Genomic DNA, 16,304 nt, shown 5'->3' with positions numbered 1-16,304 from the left:
AATCGCAGTGGTGATAAGAGGTAGCGGGGTAACTGTACCTCACAGTAATCTGATTTAGGCCTCGATAGTCAATACACGGGCACAGACCTCCCTCCTTCTTCTTCACAAAAAAGAAACTCGAGGAGGCCGGTGAAGTGGAGGACCGAATGTACCCTTGACGCAGGGATTCGGAAACATATGTTTCCATAGCCACCATCTCCGTCTGTGACAGGGGATACACGTGACTCCTGGGAAGTGCGGCGTCTACCAGGAGATTTATCGCACAATCCCCCCGTCGATGGGGTGGTAATTGAGTCGCCTTCTTTTTGGAGAAGGCGAGAGTCAAATCGGCATATTCAGGGGGAATGCGCACGGTGGAGACCTGGTCTGGACTTTCCACCGTAGTAGCACCAACGGAAACCCCTAAACACCTCCCAGAGCACTCTCGCGACCATCCCGTGAGAGCCCTCCATTGCCATGAAACAGTGGGGTTATGACAAGCTAACCAGGGTAGGCCTAGCGGGAAACGCAGGAGAGTCAATGAGGAAGAGACTGATTCTCTCCATGTGGCCCCCTGCGTCACCATGCCCAGAGGAGCGGTGGCCTCCCTAATCAACCCTGACCCTAATGGTCGACTGTCTAAGGCGTGAACTGGGAAGGGCATAGCCACTGGAACGATGGGGATCCCTAAACTATGGCCGAATTATCTGTCTATAATATTCCCAGCCGCGCCTGAATCGACAAGGGCCTTATGCTGGGAATGTGGGGAAAACTCAGGAAAAGTAACAAAGAGCGGTGGCACGAGACGGTACCTCCTCCGGTCTCCCTGAGCGCAGAACCTCCCAGCTCCATGGGCATCAGAGGGGTGGTGCTGGGGATGGAACCGACAGACCCCTATCTGGACGTCCGCGGGTGGCCAGCAGGTTATCCAGCCGAATGGACAGTTCCACCAGCTGGTCGAAGGTGAGGGTGGTGTCCCTGCAGGCCAACTCCCGACAGACGTCCTCGCGCAAACTGCAGCGATAGTGGTCAATCAGGGCCCTGTCATTCCATCCCGCGCCCAGGGTCCGAAAGTCCATAGCGAACTCCTGGGCGCTCCTCGTTCCCCTGCCTCAGATGAAAGAGACCCACAAGATGGAGTCAGCAGGAGCAGGTGCCCCTGGTATAGGAGTCGAGGAGCACGTCCGGGAACATATGGCGATTATTCACCGCCTCGGCGCTGCCATGGACCGCGTCGTCCAGACGATGGACCACTGGGAGAGACCACTTCAAATCCTCAAAATGGTCCAACGCCGTATCTCCTTCTCCCCGCGGTGGTGCTGGGGAGGGCGCTGGAGGGACTCTCTGTCTCTCCCAGTGGTCCATCGTCTGGACGACGTGGTCCATGGTGGCGCCAAGGTGGTGAATAATCGCTGTGTGCTCCCGGACGTGCTCCTCGACCCCTATACCAGGGGCTCCTGCTGACTCCATCTTGTGGGTATGTAATTCTGTCAAAACGTGAGTGTAGCTGGTGCATCGAAGTCAGGCACAGGAGAGTGGAGGAGAGGAACCGACTTCGGCGGAAGTCGTGACAAACTCCCTCTTCCTGAACCAGCAGGATGACACAGCATCATGGGAATATTAAAAAATGTGATGCAATGCCACACAGTACCACATACTCCAGTACCATTGATCATTCAATTGTAAAATTATGATACAATTACAACTGCTATGTTTATTGGATGTGGCACAATTATTGTATGGGTGCAAGCAAATTATACAATGAAATTAGTTGGTCTGACGCACAAAGATAAATGCTTCCCTGCTGGATTCAGAAATTATAGCTGACAGTTTATATGGTTATAATTAATTGCAGAGAAACCTTGCCATTATTTAAAGCCTTGTGTTTTCTCAGTAGAAACATTACCCTGGCTCCCAAATGACAAAGTAACAATAAAACAAATTATGTTAATACTGCATTTCAGTACCTATATTATCATGACACAAGGCGAGACCCAGATGCAGACACAGGAGGCAGATGATTGGAGTCTTACAATATTTATTAATCCAATAGGGGATTGCAAGAGAATGGTCGTGGACATACAAAAGGGTCAAAACCAGTTCAGAGTCCAAAAGGTACCGAAGGGCAGGCAGAATCAAGGTCAAGGCAGGTAGGATGATCAGGCAGGCGGGAAAGTAGTCCAGAGTCAGGCAGGGGTCAAAACCGGGAGGACTATCAAAAAGAGAATAGTAAAAGGAGTACGGGAAAAACACTGGTTGACTTGACTAAAATACAAGACGAACTGGCACAGAGAGACAGGAAACACAGGGATAAATACACTGGGGAAAATAAGCGACACCTGGAGGGGGTGGAAACAATCACAGGAACAGGTGAAACAGATCAGGGCGTGACAATATGATTCATCATGTATTTGTACCAGGCCATGTCATATTTCCAATCCAATTAACTAGGAATGTCAACCTTATTTTTCTCTACGATACCAGGCGTAGATTTAGGTCACACAAGGAAACGGCTAAAGCAGCGCAGCCAGCAAGAAAAATCTATTAGAAAGACGTAAGGCAGAAACTGATCTGTATCAAGTGAGCTTTTCTGAAATACAACACATAACCAAGCAAATGCCTTTCCTCTTTTATAGCGCATGTCAAATCAGTTGTTTTGCTTTTGTTCCAAAACAGTAACTCTCAAATAAAGACAGTTGATCTCAACGGGGTGGCTAGCAGATAGACAGGTTTGAATATGGGAGACTGGCCGTGTGTGCGATGTGGTTTCCCCTGAGGGCCTCCGGAGATTAGCCTGTTAACTCTATCTGGACCGACTGCCACTGAAACATTTATAGAGCCGCTCATTAACATAGCCCTGCCAACACTGAGCAGAGGACTGCTAAAGGGAAGCCCAGGGAGGCTGCCTGGCCAGCTAAGTGTAGAGCATTCACACCGAGGGCCCTAGGACTTGGAATGCAATTCTCTGTAATTAGGCCCTGAAGCAATGAAGAAACCAGGCAAGGCATACCAACAATGAGTGGCCTTGCTTGTCAGGGAAAATATACATATTTGAGTCAGTCATGAATGACTAAATCTTTGGTGAAACCGGCTGGCTCTTCCTCTCACCTCACCTCATCTCCTTCTAAAGTATAGCAAATTTGTTTCTGGGGTCAAATAAGGTTCAAAGCATAGATCTGATTGTTCATGAGGTGAATAGATGCATATGAATGCTACATGTGAAATCAATTTCTGGAGTTCTCTCCTAACTGTCCCTCTGTTTTTCTGCAGCTTGCTCTGTACTCCCAGAAGTTTGAAGAGTTCCAGACTACGTTGTCTAAGAGCAACGATGTGTACGCCAGCTTCAAAAATGAAATGGAGAAGGTATGTGGCATCCTTAAAATAAAATCATCCTTCCTTTAAATATACTTTTTATTTTTAGAGCCAAGTGCATGGAGGTAATATAAGGTCGACATAATTCTGAAATGAGAAAACAGCTATATGTTGGAGGGACTGTCTTCTGTATTAATCATATTCAGAATGATGGTTACATTTTCAGATACATTTTAACCCAACAAACATTTTGCTTCATAGATGACAAAGAAGATGAAAAAACTAGATAAAGAGTCGAATGTTTGGAAGACCAGATTTGAGAGCACTAACAAGGCTCTCTCGGAGATGATTGAAGAGGTAAATTACTCATCTATAACACATGCAATAGTGTTAGACTTTATTCAAATGCACTACAACAAGTTAGACTCTCTTTTCCACAGAGGACTGTGAAGGAGAATGAGTATGAGATGTTCGTCGTGAAGATTGACAAGCTGGAGAGGCTCTGCCGAGCACTCCAGGATGAGAGGAAGATCCTGTACTCCAAGATCAAAGGCATTCGCCAAACGCCTGATGCCACCGAGGGGACACCCAAGGACGCGACACAGGAGGTGGCCACCGAACCAGTCCACAGCCTCATGGACATAATTGAGGAGCCAGAGATGACAGAAGAGATGGCCCGTCTGAGGGCTGAGCAGAACAGGCTGGCGGAGTTCGCAGCCTCCCTACTGGCCCCGTCCACAGGAGACGATGATGACGATGACTCTGACAGTGAGGAAGAGCCAGAGTCTACAGAACCTGCTGAGGCCCAGAAGATCCCTGAACCAACAAAGGCCCCAGTAAAGGTAGTGGTAGAGGCACCAGCACATACAGAGGAACCAGAACCAGCATATGCAGATGCACCAGCGCAGGCTCCGGCACAGGTAGAGACACTAGCGCAGGCTCCAGCACAGGTAGAGGCACCAGCACAGGCTCCAGCACAAGTAGTGGCACCATCACAAGTACAGGCACCAGCACAGGCTACAGCACAAGTAGAGGACCCAGCACAGGCTACAGCACAAGTAGAGGCACCAGCACAGGCTCCAGCACAAGTAGAGGCTCCAGCACAGGCTCCAGCACAGGCTCCAGCACAAGTAGAGGCACCAGCACAGGTTCCAGCACAGGTAGAGGCTCCAGCACAGGCTCCAGCACAAGTAGAGGTACCAGCACAGGTAAAGGCACCAGCACAGGCTCCAGCACAGGCTCCAGCACAGGCTCCAGCACAAGTAGTGGTACCAGCACAGGCTCCAGCACATGCAAAGGCACCAGCACAGGCTCCAGCAGAGGCTCCAGCACAAGTAGAGGTACCAGCACAGGTGGAGGCACCAGCGCAGGCAGAGATGGCTGCCCCAGTCCAGCCAGAGACCCCAAAACAGCCAGAGCCCTCCGCCAAGAAGCAGACGCCAAAAAAGAAGAATGCAAAGAAGACTAGCTGAACTGACGAATGTGTCATTTTGTGAGCGTTAGTACTGTAGTCCCTGTGCCTCGTGTTATGGTTGTGTTGAGATATCCAATCCAGCTTTGTTTGTCTATATACTGTTTTATCTGAAGTAGCGTCCAGTAGAAGTATGTTTAAGTCGTATACCAGATGAGGACAGACAGAGATTTACTGCATAACCAAAGACTAGGTAGAAAGGTTATTCAGGACAATGCACCCTCAAAACTTTCCAATGCCAAATGTTGCCTTGCGCAAACAGCATCAGAACAGCCACCGTCTTTTTTGACTTTTTCCATCTGAACCCCTATAATGTAACTTCAATAAATATCTAATTGTAGACTATGTAGACATGCCTGTGCTCTTTGGAATGTATTGCCTAGACCCATCACACTGTTTTATCCAATATACATCTCATATCCAACCTTATATGACCAAATATTGGAAGATGGACCCATATATCTAGATAAAGGCCTGATATTGCATCCAAGTCCCTTTTTATTTTGACTAATGTCTTATCTATATGGATTGTTAACTATTTGTTTAAAAGTTAACTGGCCAGTCATTCACAATGATTTAGAGATGGATCCTTACAGTAGTTTCCATGGCAACACTCCCCCCCATCCGGTGCACATTTCCTTTTTTAGCACAATCTGTATCAGACAGTCTCTATCCACAGAGTGGGTTGTTCTGGCCTGGCCATGGTCGGTCTGTGTTCTGGCAAAATAACTGAGTTACACAAACTCTCCTCCACCAAGGACACAACAGGACATTAGACTGACAGGCACTGAGTCGCCATAGCAACTCCATCTGCGAATCCGTTGAGGACAGCACTAATGTATGAGTGATAATAATAGTGCAGAGGACCCTGGGTTTTTAATAAATACAGATCAGTGTTGAGTGCCACAGGGAAAACAAATTAGACTTGCTACCGATCCCTGTGAATATCATGTTTATGTTCTGGATTGTATTACTGGTTGAGCAGATTGCACACCAAAAATGGCAAACAATTTCTACTGTTATGAACTAGAGTAAAGGACAAAAGGACCTAGCTGTCACTTAATGAAGAAACTGACAATGTCATAAAGTATCATCATATCACCCCCAACCTATGGGAACTATCAGTCAGCAAGCGGAAAGAGACACTGGAAACATACAAATAGTTAGGGAAACAGGCTACACTGTAATTCCAAAACCTGTTTCAAGAAGAGTATGGCAGAGGTTCTTCAAAGCTTTCTGATCACAGTTATATTTGTTGTGGCCACCAGATGGGGCCTTTGAAACCCATTAAAAATTTCACCAAAACCCTCATACTGATATTGCTCTAATTTTTTCATCCCATGCTGGATTGATACAGTATGTCTAGAAACACTCACACCAGCTTTAACAGTCTTTGGAAAATGTTGGTGGAATAAATTCATTGCATACCTCATATTTTAGGAGCGCTTGCACTTCATACAGTCAGAATCAACCAACAGCCTGAAGGGTGAATATTAAAATAAAAATAGGTATCCACTTTTTTACAGCCTCAGATAGCACATGTTCATGTTGCCTGGATGTCCATACCAAATATCTAGTCATAAATTTTTTTATAACCTTTATTTAACTACGCAAGTCAGTTAAGAACACATTCTTAATTACAATGACGGCCTACGGGGGAAGAGTGGGTTAACGACCTTGTTCAGGGGCAGAACGACATATTTTTACCTTGCTAGCTCGGGGATTCGATCCAGCAACCTTTCGGTTACTGGCCCAACGCTCTAACCACTAGGCTACCTACTGTAATAGCAGTCAGGCTGACCCCCTTTTCCTGATTTTAGATATCCGATGGTAGATATCCCCTAAACCCGCTTCATCAGCACTTATTGACAGTGAAGTGAGAGCATGGAGTCTGGGTTCGGTTCACTCACATGGAAACTGAACCAGACAGTGGAACATGGGCTGCGTTCAGTACGTGTTTACGTTCTGGGATGTTCAATTGAACGAGAAAGTTGCTGTACTGAACGACCAGTTGAAAAACGTGGGGGGGGTTGGGTTGTCGAACGCTGTCAGCATGGCCATTTCCCTTTAAATACGTCTCGCATTGCTTCTAGCCACCTCGCCACAACCACCAAACAGGAGCAAACTTCCCTCAAAATCTGTTCAATAATTTACAAGAACGTTTTGGGGAAACGTGTTCTGAACAAACCGTTCCGCAACGTAGCAAACGTTCAAGCGAACTGAACGCACCTATGGATGAAGTCTTAAACCGCACACTCGGAAATGTCCGACTTCAAGACAACTGGGAACCCGCAGGAAGAAAAAAAACATATCCCACTGGGAAAAATCGTTTTGAACCTTCATTCAACTCGGAATTCCATGTAGGAAATTTAGGCATCTAGAGCTTCGACTTTCCGACCTGAAGATCACTAACGTCAGAATGTTACCTTCTTTTTTTGAGTTCCCAGTGTCTTGAAAGCACAGTACACCACGTACACATTGTGACATTTTACATTACACCGTACATCTTCGCGGATTAGGGATTCATATTTTCCCAAAAATCTACAAAATTTCAATACCGGGAATAAATAATATTTATCCCGAGAGTCCCAGGAAATACCGCAAAAAAATAGAAGTGCCAATTTAACGTTTAAAACCAAGATAAGGTCCACTCAATGTTCTCCCAAAATAAGATTGTCGCTGCTCCATATTGCCATCTTGGCTGCGACACTATGTAAAGATTTCACAGCAAGTGAAACTGTGATTTAGTAATGATAGAGAAACTTTGATCGCCAATGACATTGTGAATTTCAAAAGGCCGTTCAACATTCAGAGCGTTATGTTCCTCAATAAATTCATCACATTTCACCAGCAGGCCTAGGATATCTCGACACAGAGCGCACCCCGAGAAGGCCACAGCATTGTCGAATCATACAAACCTTGTAACGGCATTTAAACAAAAGTAAAACGACCAACGTTCCTAAACTTGCTAGATAACCTCCAACTAATGACATATCTACTATTTGGTTATACAGAGAGTATATCAGATCATGAATAACGGAGAGTGGAGAGCAAATTGTTTAAATATCAAGGTATCTTAACGGGAACTAACTCTTAAAATATATATATCCATATATACTCTCATATCGTTTGTTGATCACACCGAAGCTCTCATATTGGCAACAATACGAGACAGCGCGGAGAAGCAGGGGAAATGTCATAGCTGTATTTTTGACATGCATAGCCCAGACGTGCTTTGATAATTCAACCTATGGATTACAGAATAAAGTTACGAATTTTCATGCGAGACAGGAGTCAGGATTTTGCGTTTCAGTGGGATTAGGACGATAGAAAAATAGCCTATGTGGCTACTACGTGAGTCAATAGATAAATAATACACTTGATTTAGGCTACATTATTGCATGCTAAATGTTTCTAATCAGTGATAGATGAGCAAACAAATAAATGAGCTACCACTTCCACTTGTCCAGCCAGAGATCAATTAACCAAATATACAGACAGATATTCTATGAAACAAAATCGATTGATTGATTATCAGACAGGTTTTTGGTCTGGAGCAGGACAGGCTATAACGCGAGTGAAGAGTAAAATCCACTTGTATAACAAGCTAGCTAAATGTTCTGATCAGCTAATATGTGAGCAAACTACAATAAAGATGATCATTAGCACTCACCTCAACATAGCTAACATTTCCCCAGCCCAATTGTTACCAAATATCCAAACGGAGATTCAGTGAAAACAAAGATCTGACGTTGATTGATTTATCTAGAGAAGTCCCCCACGCTTGTCTCAAAACAGTGTGATGGTGCTGTCCCAATCAAAAGGGTGCTGAAATTACACTGAACAAAAATATGAAACGCAATATGCAACAATTTGTAAGATTTTACTGAGTTACAGTTCATATAAGGAAATCAGTCAATTTAAATAAATTCATTAGGCCCTAATCTATGGATTTCACATGACTGGGAATACAGATATGCATATATTGGTCACAGGGGCGTGGATCAGAAAACCAGTCAGTATCTGGTATAATACTGCCTCATTTGCCTCATGCAGCGCCACACATCTCCTTAGCATAGAGTTGATCAGGTTGTTGATTGTGGCCTGTGGAATGTTATCTACTCCTCTTCAATGGTTGTGTGAAGTTTCTGGATATTGGCTGGAACTGGAACACACTGTCGTACACGTAAATCCAGAGCATCCCAAACATGTTCAATTGTTGACATGTCTGGTGCGTATGCAGGCCATGGAAGAACTGGGACATTTTCAGCTTCCAGGAATTGTGTACAGATCATAAAATGCAATTGTGTTTGTTGTCCGTAGCTTATGCCTGCTGTCACGAACCCGGCTTGTAGCCCTTAACAAAGAGGGAGACAACGTGGAGATAAGGAATAACAAAAAATATATTTATTAAATAAAGTAAACTATATACAATTAACAATGGTGAGTGTAGTCATTAGTGTGAGTGGTTGCGTGCATAGATGGTGAAAATGAGGGGTGTTGAGAGGTGCCAAAACAAACAAGCCAGAACCAAAAATGCAGTGTGTCAATGAATGGGGGAAAGGTGTATTTATACCCGGGACACAGCTGAGCCCAGGCGTGTCCCATTTCGCTGATGACCCTCCCGGCTCCGCCAACCTACATCATATTAAGGAAAACAAGAGCAAAGGGAAAGAATTCGGCAAACAGAGTGGGAGGGGTTTCACACTGCCCATACCATAACCCCACTGGCACACTGTTCACAACGTTGACATCAGCAAACCGCTCGCCCACACACGATGCCATCTGACCAGTACAGTTGAAACCGGGATTCATCTGTGAAGAGCACACTTCTCCCTGTTGTGTATTTTGTGGAATTGCATTAGTGAGACATTGGGAAAATGGTGTAATTTCCCGGGTCTTGTAATTGTATTTTTTCAGGAAATGTGAAGTGGTCCCGGGACAGTCCCAGGATACCGGCTACCCGTGTTAATCCCGATCACAGAATCTTTCCCCACTATTGAACGGACAAGTTTACTGTTTCTAACGCAAGAAAGAGGACAGCCCTCTTGTCAGATATCGCTTTTTTTTGGAAGATTGTAAAATATGACCCTTTTTTTCAAGACAGAATAAATATTTTGTTTCAGGTGATAAAACATGCTTTGTTTAGTTACTTTTTCCTCAACTTGTTTCTCCAACTTTATAGCAAGTCAAGATAGCGTACACTAGCTCAAAGTCAGGCTAGGTGGAAGATACCACTGTAGAAAGCAACCTCCGCCAAATAATGATCAAAAACAAACGTAATTACCGTCACAATAAACTTCAACAGAAGGCAGCAGTCATAATAAAATTGGCTTAACAGCCATTGAGTATTATTTAACATTAGTATTAAAATAGTACTCACTTTTAGGAATGGGTAACTGTTCACAAGTTATACACCAAGATCAAACCATTTAAAACACATTCCTAATATTGAGTTGCACTCCCTCTTTTGCAGTCAGAACAGCCTCAATTCGTTGGGGCATGGACTCTACAAGGTGTCGAAAGCATTCCATAAGAATGCTGGCCCATGTTGTACTTCAATGCTTTTCACAGTTGTCAAGTTGGCTGGATGTCCTGGGTGGTGGACCATTCTTGATACACACAGGAAACTGTTGAGTGTGAAAAACCCAGTAGCGTTGCAGTTCTTGACTCAAACCAGTGCGCCTGCCACCTACTACCATACCCCGTTCAAATGCATTTCAATCTTTGTCTTGCCCATTCCCCTTCTGAATGGCATACATACACAATCCATGTCTCAATTATCTCAAGGCTTAAAAATCCTTTTTTAAACTGTCTCCTCCCCTTCATCTACACTGATTAAAGTGGATTTAACAAGTGACGTCAATAAGGGATCATAGCTTTCACCTGGATTCACCTGGTCAGTCTATGTCATGGAAAGAGCAGGTGTCCTTAATGATTTGTACAATCAGTGTACAGTGCCTTCAGAAAGTATTCAGACCCCTACACCTTTTCAACATTTTGTTACATTATGCCTTATTCCAAAATGGATTAAAATACAATCTACACACAATACCCCATAATGACAAAGCAAAAACAGGTTTTTAGAAATGTTTGAAAATGTATTAAAAATAAAAAACAGAAACACCTTATTTACATAAGTACTCAGACCCTTTGCTATGAGACTCGAAATTGAGCTCAGGTCCATCCTGTTTCCATTGATCATCCTTCAGATGTTTCTCCAACTTGATTGGAGTCTTCCTGTGGTAAAGTCAATTGATTGTTCATGATTTGGAAAGGCACACACACACCTGTCAATATAAGGCCCCACAGTTGATAGTGCATGTCATAGCAAAAATCAAGCCATGAGGTCGAAGGAATTGTCTGTAGAGCTCAGAGACAGGATTGTGTCGACGCACAGATCTGGGGAAGGGTAGCAAACATTTCTGCAGCATTGAAGGTCCCCAAGAACACAGTGGCCTCCATCATTCTTAAATGGAAGAAGTTTGGAACCACCAAGACTCTTCCTAGAGCTTGCTGCCCAGCCAAACAGAGCAATCGGGGGAAAAGGGTCTCGGTAAGGGAGGTGTCCAAGAACCTGATGGTCACTGACAGTGCTCCTCTGTGGAGATGGGAGAACCTTCCAGAAGGTCAACCATCTCTGCAGAACTCCGCCAATCAGGCCTTTATGATAGAGTAGTCAGACGGAAGCCACTCCTCAGTAAAAGGCACATGACAATCTGTTTGGAGCTTGCCAAAAGGCACCTAAAGACTATCAGACTATGAGAAACAAGATTCTGTGAAACCAAGATTGAACTCCTTGGCCTGAATGCCAAGCGTAACGTCTGAAGGAAATCTGGTACCATCCCTATGGTGAAACAAGGTGGTGGCAGCATCATGATGTGGGAATACTCAGTAAAAGGCACATGGAAATCTGTTTGGAGCTTGCCAAAAGGCGCCTAAAGACTATCAGACTATGAGAAACAAGATTGTGTGAAACCAAGATTGAACTCCTTGGCCTGAATGCCAAGCGTAACGTCTGAAGGAAATCTGGTACCTTCCCTATGGTGAAACAAGGTGGTGGCAGCATCATGATGTGGGAAAATTTTTCAGCGGCAGGGAATGGGAGACTAGTCAGGATAAAGGCAAAGATGAACGGAGCAAAGTACAGAGAGATCCTTGATGAAAACCTGCTCCAGAGCGCTCAGGACCTCAGACTGAGGCGAAGGTTCACCTTCCAGCAGGATAACGACCCTAAGCTCACAGGCAAGACAACGCAGGAGTGGCTTCAGGACAAGTCTCTGAATTTCCTTGAGTGGCCCAGCCAGAGTGCGGACTTGAACCGATCGCACATCTCTGGAGAGACCTGAAAATAGCTGTGCAGCAACGCTCCCCATCCAACCTGACAGAGTTTGAGACGATCTGCAGAGAAGAATGGGAGAAACTCCCCAAATAATCAAATGTATTTACAAAGCCCTTTTTACATCTGCAGATGTCACAAAGTGCTATACAGAAACCCAGCCTAAAACCCAAAACAGCAAGCAATGCAAATGTAGAAGCACGGTGGCTAGGAAAAACTCCCTAGAACGGCAGGAACCTAGGAAGAAACCTAGAGAGGAACCAGGCTCTGAGGGGTGGCCAGTCCTCTTCTGGATGTGCCCGATGGAGATTATAACAGTACATGGCCAAGATGTTCAAATGTTCATAGACGACCAGCAGGGTCAAATAATAATAATAATCACAGTGGTTGTAGAGGGTGCAACAGGTCAGCACCTCAGGAGTAAATGTCAGTTGGCTTTTCATAGCCGAGCATTCAGAGTTAAAGACAGCAGGTGTGGTAGAGAGAGAGAGTCAAAAACAGCAGGTCTGGCACAAGTTAGCACATCCGGTGAACAGGTCAGGGTTCCATAACCGCAGGCAAAACAGTTGAAACTGGAGCAGCAGCACAACCAGGTGGACTGGGGACAGTAAGCAGTCATCAGGCCAGGTAGTCCTAAGGCATGGTCCTAGGGCTAATATTCTCTGGGAGGGGAGGGAGAGGGAGAGAATTAGAGGGAGCATACTTAAATTCACACAGGACACCGGATAAGACAGGAGAATTACACCAGATATAACAGACTAACCCTAGACACAAACTATTGCAGCATAGATACTGGAGGCTGAGACAGGAAGGGTCGGGAGACACTGTGGCCCCGTCCAACGATACCCCGGACAGGGCCAACCAGGCAGGATATAACACCACCCACTTTGCCAAAGCACAGCCCCCACACCATTAGAGCGATATCCGCAAACCACCAACATACTACCCTAAGACAAGGCTGAGTATAGCCCACGAAGATCTCCCCCACGGCACAAACCCGGACAGTGACTTAACCCACTCAAGTGATGCACCCCTCCTAGGGACGGCATGGAAGAGCACTAGTAAGCCAGTGACTCAGCCCCCGTAATAGGGTCAGAGGCAGAGAATCTCAGTGGAGAGAGGGGAACCGGCCAGGCAGAGACAGCAATGGCGGTTCGTCGCTACAGTGCCTTTCCCTTCACCTTCGCACCCCTGGGCCAGACTAAACTCAATCATAGGACCTACTGAAGAGATGAGTCTTCAATAAAGACAAAGGTCGAGACAGAGTCTGCGTCTCTCACATGGATAGGCAGACCATTCCATAAAAATTGAGCTTCAAGGGACAATAAGGACTGTACCATACGTCTTGTGACTGTAGTATACGTGTAGGTACGTACGGCAGGAACAAATGGGAGAGACATGTAGGAGCAAGCCCATGTAATGACTTGTAGGTTAGCAGTAAAACCTTGAAATCAGTCCTAGCCTTAAAAGGAAGACAGTGTAGGGAGGCTAGCACTGGAGTAATATGATAAAATTGTTTGGTTCTAGTCAAGATTCTAGCAGCTGTATTTAGCACTAACTGAAGTTTATTTAGTGCTTTATCCGGGTTGCCGGAAAGTAGAGCATTGCAGTAGTCTAATCTAGAAGTGACAAAAGCATGGATTAGCTTTTCTGCATCATTTTAGGACAACATTTCAGATTTTTTCAATGTTACAAAGATGGAAAAAGCTGTCCTTGACATATTCTTGATATGTTTGTCAAAAGAGAGATCAGGATCCAGAGTAACCCACTCAAGTGATGCACCCCTCCTAGGTGTCTAGTAAATAAAAGTAAATAAGAATGTGTTCTTAACTGACTTGCCTAGTTAAATTAAATGTAAAAAACTAATGGCGATATAAATATCAATAGTCAATCTCATAATCAACAGCTGGTGACTTCAGTAGACCTGGGGCTTGGGGCTTTACCGAGGTCTTTCAGTTTTATTTGAGACGACTGTACAACCAAGATTAATTGTCTATCAGGTTTCAGGTAAGACCCAACTGCAGACTGTGTAGGAGTACATTTTTTTATTGTAACAAGAGGGGTAGGCAAACGACAGGTCAAAGCAAGCAGGGGTCGATATTCCAGGGGTCAATAATCCAGAGTAGTGGGGCCAAGGTACAGGACGGCAGGCAGGCTCAGTCAGAGTAGTCAGGCAGGTGGGCTCGGAGTCAAAACCAGGAGGGCGAGAAAAGCAAGACTGGAAAAAGCAGGCACTGAGACACAAAACGCTGGTAGGCTTGAACAAACACAAGACGAACTGGCACAGACAGACAGAAAACATAGGTATAAATACCCAGGGGATAAGTGGGGAAGATGGCGACACCTGGAGGGGGTGGAGACAAGCACAAGGACAGGTGAAACAGATCAGGGCGTGACGTTGTCAGATCCAACAAAGATCTCTGTTTCTTGGGACCGAGAACTAGCATCTCTGTTTTGTCCGAGTTTAAAAGTAAAACATTTGCCGCCATCCACTTCCTTATGTCTGAAACACAGGCTTCCAGTAAGGGCAATTTTGGGGCTTTACCATGTTTCATAGAAATGTACAGCTGTGTATCGTCCGCATAGTAGTGAAAGTTAACATTATGTTTCCGAATGACATCACCAAGATGTAAAAACAACGAAACCTTGAGAAACACCGAAACTTACAATTTATTTGTCAGAGGACAAACCATCCACAGAGACAAGCTGATATCTTTCCGACAGATAAGATCTAAACCAGGCCAGAACTTGTCCATGTAGACCAATTAGGGTTTCCGATCTCCCCAAAAGAATGTGGTGATCGATGGTGTCAAAAGCAGCACTAAGGTCTAGGAGCATGAGGACAGATGCAGAGCTTTGGTCTGACGCCATTAAAAGGTAATTTACCACCTTCACGAGTGCAGTCTCAGTGCTATGATGGGGTCTAAAACCAGGCTGAAGCGTTTTGTATACTATGTTTGTCTTCAGGAAGGCAGTGAGATGCTGCTTTTTGTTAACATTTGAGAGGAATGGGAGATACGATATAGGCTGATAGTTTAAAAAAAACATTTTCTGGGTTAAGGTTTGGCTTTTTCAAGAGAGGCTTTATTACTGCCACTTTTAGTGAGTTTGGTACACATCTGGTGGATAGGGAGCCGTTTGTTATGTTCAACATAGGAGGGCCAAGCACAGGAAGCAGCTCTTTCAGTTAAGTTGAAATAGGGTCCAGTATGCAGCTTGAAGGTTTAGAGTCCTTGACTATATTCATGAATGTGTCAAGAGATATACGATGAAAAGACTTGAGTGTCTCCATTGATCCTAGGTCCTGGCAGTGTTGTGCAGACTCAGGACAACTGAGCTTTGGAGAAATGCGCAGATTTAAAGAGTGATCCGTAATTTGCTTTCTAATGATCATGATCTTTTTGTCAAAGAAGTTCATGAATTCATCACCGTTGAAGTGAAAGCCATCCTCTCTTCGGGAATTCTGCTTTTTAGTTACATTTTGGATTGTTCTTCCTCAATTAGGTTGGAAAAATAGGATGATCAAGCAGCACTGAGGGCTCTTCGATATTGCACGGTACGGCCTTTCCAAGTTAGTCGGAAGACTTCCACTTTGGTGGAGAGCCATTTCCGTTCCAATTTTCTGGAAGATTGCTTCTGGGCTTGCGTATTTTCTGTATACCAGGGAGCTGGTGTCTTGTGACAAATGTTTTTTGTTTTTAGGGGTACGACAACATCTAGGATAATACACAAGGTTATATTTAGTTCCTTAGTTAGGTGGTTAACCTATTTTTGTACTCTGACATCCTTGGGTAGGTGGAGGAATTCTAGAAGGGCATCTAGGAATCTTTGGATGGCTTTTGATGGTCCTTGGTTGGGGTCTAAGCAGATTATTTGTTGCGATTGCAAACGTAATAAGATGGTGGTCCAATAGTCCAGGATTATAGGGAAAAACATTAAGATCCACAATATTTATTCCACGGGACAAAACTAGGTCCAGGGTATGACTGTGTCAGTGAGTAGGTCCGGAGACATGTTGGACATCGATGATGCCTCCGAAAGCCTTTTGGAGTGGGTCTGTGGAGTTTTCCATGCAAATATTAAAGTCACCAAAAATTGACTACAAGGTTCGATAGGAATTCAGGGAACTCAGTCAGGAATGCTGTATACAGCCCAGGAAGCCTGTAAACAGTATTTATACAAAGTGATTGAGTAGGCTGCATA

The 16,304-nt window shown here is 44.7% G+C and overlaps 1 protein-coding gene across 2 annotated transcripts in view; it reads left to right on the top strand.

The window, feature by feature from the left end:
* LOC100194672 (beta-taxilin) overlaps positions 1–6,073 on the top strand; it is a 37,990-nt gene extending 31,917 nt beyond the window's left edge. For both annotated transcript variants that reach the window (XM_014144466.2, XM_014144467.2), the window contains exons 8-10: positions 3,250–3,342; positions 3,553–3,648; positions 3,732–6,073. In XM_014144466.2, coding sequence (XP_013999941.1) covers positions 3,250–3,342; positions 3,553–3,648; positions 3,732–4,763 — 1,221 coding nt within the window. In that variant the 3' untranslated portion in view covers positions 4,764–6,073. The remainder of the gene's footprint in view (positions 1–3,249; positions 3,343–3,552; positions 3,649–3,731) is intronic.
* The last annotated feature ends 10,231 nt before the right edge of the window (positions 6,074–16,304 follow it).

This window comes from Salmo salar, chromosome ssa15 (assembly GCF_905237065.1).
Source record: "Salmo salar chromosome ssa15, Ssal_v3.1, whole genome shotgun sequence".
Classification (NCBI taxonomy): Eukaryota; Metazoa; Chordata; class Actinopteri; order Salmoniformes; family Salmonidae; genus Salmo; species Salmo salar.
The sequence above is the reverse complement of the archived record's forward strand: the minus strand, read 5'-3'. Positions and strand labels throughout refer to the sequence as shown.